Source organism: Salvelinus sp. IW2-2015, linkage group LG5 (assembly GCF_002910315.2).
Source record: "Salvelinus sp. IW2-2015 linkage group LG5, ASM291031v2, whole genome shotgun sequence".
NCBI lineage: Eukaryota > Metazoa > Chordata > Actinopteri > Salmoniformes > Salmonidae > Salvelinus > Salvelinus sp. IW2-2015.
The window spans coordinates 2861169-2869391 of NC_036844.1; the positions used below are offsets into that span (position 1 = coordinate 2861169).

An 8223-nucleotide genomic window follows, 5' to 3' on the forward strand; every position below is an offset into this window, starting at 1 on the left:
GTTGTCCTTTAAAGGGAGAGCCCTCAGCATCCCAGCTCTTCTTCAGCATATCATGTACCTTTTACAGAGAGAGAGAGAGATTGAGATGGGTAGGAGAGAAAAATAGATAGAGTGCATTGTAAGAATGGAATGTGCACATACATATGTGCATACAATCCAAATACAATACTGCACAATTGGTCTTGCATTTTGTCTAACAATAACACTCTTGGGCTCAACATAGTTCAGCACCACAATCCTTCACCTCCAGCCCGCACCAGTGTTGCCAACTAATTTTCAAGGTAAATTGCTAGAGGCAGGTTGATTTGTTGCTAAAAGTTGCTAAATGTTGTTATGATGTCATTGCGTGATAACGTAAAACTGCGTCATTACGTAGAATACACATTAACGTTACTCAAATTGACTGCCCATCTCGGCAAAAAATATGATTTGACATTAGTTCAGGTACAGACTCCCACTCTTTTCTGTACAATTTTGATTGAGACATGTTGATTGATGTTGTAATTTCTGTTCAAGATCAAACATTCGTGACCAACTATATTCATTGGATTTGGCTCGTCGAACAAYTACTGCTGCTGCTGCAGTCAGCCAACAATGATTTGCAATGTACTGAAATTGCTGCTGGCCTTCTGCTGRCTGTGCACGAGCTGAGCGCCTGTTTTGACGTCACTCACAATGCACTTTTTCAGCAAMGCACGTGTGTTGTGACTGAGTGTGTGACAGAGAAAATCGTTTTTGTGTCATTTAGAGGGGAAAATGCGTGCATTTTAGCGTTTGAGTCACTTTTCAAAAGTTGCTAAAATTTGAAAATACATTTTGAAAAGTAGCTAAATTTGTTGCTAGGTGCTGTTTGACAAAAAAGTTGCCAGGGTAGTCTGAAAAGTTGCTAAATCTAGCAACAAAATTTCTAAATTGGCATCACTGCAGCGCACCATCTGCTGCCTGAACGACTGCGCTGCACCGTGTGACGCGGAGTGATCTTCAAGAAAACTGCAGAAAAATAAATCGCGAAGCACACGGGCATCTCCCTCGCACGCAGCTGCCAAACTGAGCAAAGACCGCTGCTGAGCAGAGAGCGCGCATTGAACAGAGAGCGCAGATGCACTTGGCCAAATCAATTCCAGTAATTAATTAAACAATTATACATTTACACGTCGCGACCCACCATTAACAGGTCCGCGACCCATACTTTAAGAAAGGCTGCTCTAGAGTCTGAGCAGGCTGCTGCCAGGTCTCCCTGTGATGAATGCTGGGCTGCACTGCTGCTCTGGGGCTGTGGATTAGAGGCTGAGGCTTGGCTGGAAGAGGTAGGCCTCGTACTAGAGGCTGTGCTGGGCTCTCAGAACCCGAGACAGAACTCTCTCTGGGCAGCAGGCTCTGTCCTGACTCCCCTGGGCTCCACCGGCTGCTTGGTGGCCTGTATCTCTAGCTCCTGCACCATGGGGGGCGCTGCCCAGGCCTTCTGTCTCTGCTGCAGCTCCCTCTGCTGCCTGTCTCCGTCCTGCTCCACCACATGCTCAAACAGACAGAAGGACTGTGCAGATAATGAGCCAAGTACATAATCAACCCCTAATCACTTTTTGTGTACGTTAACGGGTAGAGTCTGCAAGATGACATCATAGACAAGGGGCCGATATTCCAAATAGTAAAATAAAATAAATGTTATTGGTTGTGTATGCATATTTTGCAGATGTTATCGCAGGTGTAGCAAAATGCTAATGATCCTAGCTCCAACTGCAGTAATACCTAACAATACAAGAAAATCCCCAAAATTTAAAAGACATTAATTAAGAAATATTAGAACGAGCAATGTCAGTCCAACATATAAATATGTTTTTTTTACATGATGGTGTGTATGGACAGTATATGACAAGAAAAGGTGTGTACAGCAGTATAGCCTTGACTAGAATAGTGTACTGTATATATACATATGGAGTGGGTAAAACTGTGTTCAACGACAGTCTCTAAGGTGCAGGGTTGAGTACCGGGTGGTAGTCAGCTAGTAACAGTGACTAAAGTTCAGGGCAGGGTACTGGGCATAGGCATGCTATTAGTAACCAACTCAGCTAAGATTACCGATATTTCCCATATGAGCTTAAATGCAAAGGGAAGTAACAATGATGGCAGTCTTGGCCGGTCAGGTCACTGTTGATGTCTGTCGCAAGATGGGATCCCGAGTGGAGCAGCAGTTTAAGGCACTGCATCTCAGTGCTAGAGGAGTCACACTACACAGACCCTGGTTCGACTCCAGGCTGTATCACAACCGGCCTTGATTGGGAGTCCCATAGGGTGGCGCTCAATTGGATTTGTTCTTAACTTACTTAAATAAATACAAAAATCGAATAAAAAAATGAAATCATAGACAAGGAGACGATATTCTAACTAGTAACCAACACAGCCAAGACTGACATATGAGCTTAAATGCAAGGGGCAGTGCCAATGATGGCAGTCTTGGCCGATTAGGTCACTGTTGATGTCTGTTGTTTGATGACAATCTTACTGAGTCTACCTTTAAAACTAAACAGGGGAACAGAATTATTAGGAGAAAACTGGCRAGCCTACATGGCTAACACAGAAACGTGTAAAATGTTTAGCTAGCTACTGTAGTTAACTACATTATGTTTAGGACCATCTTGTCGGCCACCCCTGGAGAGAAGCCCATACGGTCATTGGGGGTTGACAGCAGGCGACAAAAGTCTGTCTTGCGGTACAGAAAACCGAAGTAGACCTCAAGGAAATTATGGATGTTTCCAAAATGCTGCAAGATTCCAAGTAGAGCGTTGTCATACAACTATCATTTCCATAGACGACGGCATTGTATATTTTAACTTTCAATGTAATATGTCACAAACTGTTATAGTTCAATAAAAGTATCTTTATCGCAAACGTTTAAAGTTGTTCGCTGACTAAGAATGTGTTACCTTTATTGTCATTTCTAGGTAGGAACTGAACATTGTCCACAGGGAACACAATGCGCAAATCAAGGTTCCTATTTCAAAATGTTATCTAAATGATTTAATATAATACAATCATATATATCATTAACAAATATAATTGGTGTTTATATACGTTTAACTATTGATAAAATGGTACAGTTATTGGTGAGTATAAAGGTTTCCACTAGTTACTACAGCCACAAAGTCCAAATTGGCTATATCGTAAACATTTATGAAAACAATTTTTATTATTAATTTAGGTTTCGGGTTAGGCATAAGGTTAGCAGTGTGGTTAAGGTTAGTTTTAAAATCACATTTTAAAAAGATAAATTGTAGAAATAGGGTTTATGACTTTGTGTTTGTGGTAACTAGGGATGGCCGTGTATAATGGCCAATGGGTCATGGCCAGTGGCGAACCGTAATCACAGGCTGTATCACATAACCGGCGGTGATTGGGAGTCCCATAGGTCGGCGCACAATTGGCCCAGCGTCGTCTGGGTTTGACCGGTGTAGGTCGTCATTGTAAATAATAGTTTGTTATTAACTGACTTGCCTAGTTAAATAAAGGTTAAATACAAAAATTTAAAATAAAACAATTCAGGGCAGAGCCCCACCTGTTTTCAGCCCCACATTTTTTGCTAAAAAAAAAACATTTTTTGAGGGCTTACCTGTTTTGCATGTCATTTTGACATTAATACATATCACGTATCATTTTGCAAACAATGTAAAAAAAWATATATATAATAATTGAGTTAATAAAGCAGTATACAAACATGATCTATTTTTTGCTTTCTTAAGTAATGCAGCTCGAAAATGCAGGTGTTTCAGCCTTGCTCAGTGCTTTCTGTGGTGGTGGGGCAGCTTATGGAAAATATAGAGCGTAGGTGTTGGTAAAGTTCTCTAGTTGCGCCATAATTAGCTCAGTGTTCTGTCACTCGTGGGGACAGTACGTCACCGCCAAGTCTAAGGGTAGACCTCGAAAATTCAAGCCACTTTGGTGCTGCCATATGTAACGGATGTGAAATGGCTAGCTAGTTAGCGGGTACGCGCTAATAGCGTTTCAATCAGTTACGTCACTTGCTCTGAAATCTAGAAGTAGTGGTTCCCCTTGCTCTGCAAGGGCAGCGGCTTTTGTGGAACGATGGGTAACGACGCTTCGTGGGTGACTGTTGTTGATGTGTGCAGAGGGACCCTGGTTCGCGCCCGTGTCGGGGCGAGGGGACGGTCTAAAGTTATACTGTTACATTGGTGCCGTGACCCGGATCACTGGTTGCTGCGGAAAAGGAGGAGGTTGAAAGGGGGGTGAGTGTAACGGATGTGAAATTGTTAGCGGGTACGCGCTAATAGCGTTTCAATCAGTTACGTCACTTGCTCTGAAACCTAGAAGTAGTGGTTCCCCTTGCTCTGCAAGGGCCGCGGCTTTTGTGGAGCGATGGGTAACGACGCTTCGTGGGTGACTGTTGTTGATGTGTGCAGAGGGTCCCTGGTTCGCGCCCGTGTCGGGGCGAGGGGACGGTCTAAAGTTATACTGTTACACATAGAGTTATATTAGAAGTGTCCATCCAAGAAGGCTCAAGGCCATTGGCCACATATAAAATGACGTCAAATCACGTTATATCTACAGTAGCTTTGATTGGACTGGTACTTTCAAAATCTTAGCTGGCAGTCGTCATCATGAATCAAGTCGACAATCTACTTTTAATCCTTGTCATATGAAGAGAAATAATTAAGAGAAATTATAGATAAAATGTATCAGTGCTCATTGGCCATTGGACTTAAACATTACACAGCAAGTTGGTAATCGCAAATTCAACAACGAGTGGTTTCAAAGGAATCAGTGACAGTGGCTAACTGCAAGCATTGCAAAGCAATCACTAGCCTGCTATTCAATGGAATGGCTGTGTGGTCCCACATTTGGGATTAAGTGTCTCTGTTCCAAGTTAAAATGATAAACATTCAACATTGGCCATGCTGTCAATGAAGCATGATTTGTGCCGTGCGCAAAACAACTGTTAACTCGGAACTGCGAAAACTTGACTTCAGTGAGTTCAAGACACCTGGGAATTCCGGGAGAAAAGGAGCTCCGACTGGGAAATACGATTTGAACGGTCATCCAACTCGGAATTGTAAGTCTCTGGCCTCTCTCTAGAGCTACGACCTGAAGCTCAATGACGTCATCATGATTCAACCTTGTTTTTTTCCGAGTTCCCAGTTGTCTTGAAAGCACCATAAATCCAGAGAATACCAGACTTTGATCCATCAAGCCATGACCAGTGGCGATTTCATCATGTAAATCTTGCTGGCATGCATCCCTCTACTTTTTATTTTTTGCCCCACCAAGATTTACATGATGAAATCGCCACTGGTCATGGCTTGATGGATTCCCACTTTTGTCAAAATTTGAAACGTTTAGCGCATGTAAGTCGCTCTGGATAAGAGCGTCTGCTAAATGACTTAAATGTAAATGTAAATGTAATTTTGGCTAACCCTTAACCTAACCAGGGCTACGCATACCACCCTGCATACCACTGCTGGCTTGCTTCTGAAGCTAAGCAGGGTTGGTCCTGGTCAGTCCCTGGATGGGAGACCAGGTGCTGCTGGAAGTGGTGTTGGAGGGCCAGTAGGAGGCACTCTTTCCTCTGGTCTAAACAAAGATCCCAATGCCCCAGGGCAGTGATTGGGGACACTGCTCTGTGTAGGGTGCRGTCTTTCGGATGGGACGTTAAACGGGTGTCCTGACTCTCTGAGGTCATTAAAGATCCCATGGCACTTATCGTAAGAGTAGGGGTGTTAACCCCGGTGTCCTGGCTAAATTCCCAATCTGGCCCTCAACCATCACGGTCACCTAATAATCCCCAGTTTACAATTGGCTCATTCATCCCCCTCCTCTCCCCTGTAACTATTCCCCAGGTCGTTGCTGCAAATGAGAACGTGTTCTCAGTCAACTTACCTGGTAAAATAACGGTAAAATAAAAAAATAAAAAACCTAATTATCCTAAACTGCTACGAAAAGTCAAATCTGACGTTAATTTGACAAAAGCTGTACCCCTTCTAGCCACGCCCAGGCCAATGGCMCTTCCCACAAACACTTTCGTTAGTCAAAATGGCTGCGTCTTTGAGCTGTCGAAGTGTGAATTTATCGGTGAGAAGCATGTTTACATTTAGTCCATAATTTGACAACATTATACTTTAAAGTATCGTTACATTCTAACTATGAACCGTTTTTGTTTAGATACGTGTGTGGGCTTGGAGAAAGTGTGTTTCTGGCTGGCTAGCCGATGTAGCTAACGTTAGCTGTCAGTGTTACTTGTCTGTTGCTCAGTGTCTTTGCATTCATGTCTTTGCCTCACAGATCGCGCTTGCCAGAGTCGGTACTTCGATATGCGTCAACTCTGGAACACGAACACTTCATGTCACTGCAATATGCTGCAAGGTATCTTTTATTCGAAGACTAACGTTACACCATTTCCATCCTCCACATTGGACATTACCTAGTCACTCACGTGCTGCTGACAAGACTACTTCCAACTAAACATTTGTACTTTTCTTTTGTCTTAGAATCGGGCAGCCCGTATCCGAGTGGGGAAAGGAGACCGACCACTGACCTACGAGCAAGCCCTCCACCCCCACCACATAGGCCACCGCAAGGGTTGGCTTTCCCAGCACACTGGTGAGTTWAAAAAAAATCCTACACACTGAGTTATCTGACCTTATATGTAAAGACAACCCCAACCTTGTTTGTGTATATGCTGTCCTAGGGGCTAGCCTTAAACTCATCAGTTAATTATGCAGCTAAATAAACTTCATCATTGTTCAAGTATAACTAATGTTTCTGTCTCTTCTCCCTCCATCCTTCCCTCTTTATCTACTAGGCAACTTACAGGGAGAGGGAGGAGCATCCGATCGAACAGTAGAGGACGTGTTCGTGCGGCGTTTCATCTTCGGCACCTTCCATAACTGCCTAGCCAATGAGCTTGTGATAAAGCGGCGAGGGAACATGCTGGTGGTGTGTGCCCTGATGTTGCAGAAACTCCCTCCTCAGAAGTTCTACTTCCTTATTGGCTACACAGAGACGCTGCTCTCCCACTTCTACAAGTGTCCCGTCAAGATGGAGGTCCAGACCTTAGCGGACAAGGCTGTCTACAAGTACCTCTGAGGAGGAACAGGATCTGCTGACAGGAGACTGGTCATATAGGACTTTGTGGAAGGACTTAGACACAATAGTTACCATTGTTAAAGCTACATTCTGGGAACAGAAAAACAACAAAATGGCCACCCCACCACTTGTTTTGCTATATAGCTGAGGGATGAGATTAGGAAACTAACCTTTCTCAAATTGATAAATAACGCTCTAGATGCATGGACTGACTCACTGACAGTCCATGACATCCACATGATAATTTTAAACATATTTTGAGGGGTTTACTTCCTTGTTTGTAATCAGTGAATAAAACCTTATATTTTTGATTATAATAGAGTATGTTGGGATAGTCTCATGAGGCTATATATTCTTCAAGAGTCAGTGGGTATCTTGTAAGTGTCAAGACTTGAAATGACCAGATTCCCAGACTAGCTTTACCCTGGGTGAAAAACCTTTGATTATAGAATATTTGAATGTGTCTATTGAAATCTGTCTTCACATGGAATGCCTTGCATATATATTTACTGTGTGTGTGTTAAACAACTGCCTCAGATGGCTGTTCACAGTAGGAAGGAATAGACGGGTTAGCTGACAACGTCAAACAATTCAATGGGGCAGAAGTCTGTTATTCTGGATGGGCAGATGGCTAGCAACAATGACAAGAAGCTGCCATATGGGGAATTGTAGGTGGCTATTTTATCTTGTTCTTTATACCCTGTCTTGTTTTGACTGATGACATGTCTATGCTAATATGGCTCAAATCTGCTCGTTAGCCAACCAACAACTGCAACAATGTATTTGAGAGAAATGCTCACTGTGCAAATGTACTTATGTTTTCAATAAACATTGGAGACGAAATATAGTTTACATGTCAACAATCTAAGCCAACCCAGTCCGTTTTGCCCCATAGTTTCGCACACATTGGTTTTGTTGCTCAACAACCAACCCGTCTATGGAGACGGACTGTACCAGACGGTGTTATCGTATGTATTCAGTCCGGTGAAACGTTCAGAACTTTGCAGGTAAATGTAATGTATAGAAACGGACACGCTTCTCTATTCTACATGGCAGGCAATCATATCAGTCCTTTATATTCTATATGGTGCAACACAATACATTTCTTTAAATACAAATTGAGTTAAAGGG

The 8223-nt window shown here is 43.0% G+C and overlaps 1 protein-coding gene and 1 pseudogene across 1 annotated transcript; one reads left to right on the forward strand and one right to left on the reverse strand.

Annotated features, from left to right (window-relative positions):
* Positions 1-1147: 1147 nt before the first annotated feature.
* Positions 1148-5049, reverse strand: LOC139027802 (nudC domain-containing protein 3-like; annotated as a pseudogene).
* A 924-nt stretch (positions 5050-5973) lies between these two features.
* On the forward strand, positions 5974-7935 carry LOC111963795 (small ribosomal subunit protein uS3m). The gene is made up of 4 exons (XM_023987317.2): positions 5974-6078; positions 6289-6369; positions 6495-6606; positions 6809-7935. Exons 1-4 carry the CDS (start codon positions 6040-6042, stop codon positions 7090-7092), a joined length of 516 nt encoding a protein of 171 aa, XP_023843085.1. The 5' UTR covers positions 5974-6039; the 3' UTR covers positions 7093-7935.
* Positions 7936-8223: the final 288 nt, after the last annotated feature.

Bases quoted from the DNA above. Each gene is read 5' to 3' on its own strand.
- LOC111963795 (XM_023987317.2), top strand. From the start codon at position 6,040: ATGGCTGCGTCTTTGAGCTGTCGAAGTGTGAATTTATCG. The intron at 6,079-6,288 runs GTGAGAAGCATG...TTTGCCTCACAG, and splicing joins GTCGAAGTGTGAATTTATCG to ATCGCGCTTGCCAGAGTCGG. The intron at 6,370-6,494 runs GTATCTTTTATT...CTTTTGTCTTAG, and splicing joins TCACTGCAATATGCTGCAAG to AATCGGGCAGCCCGTATCCG.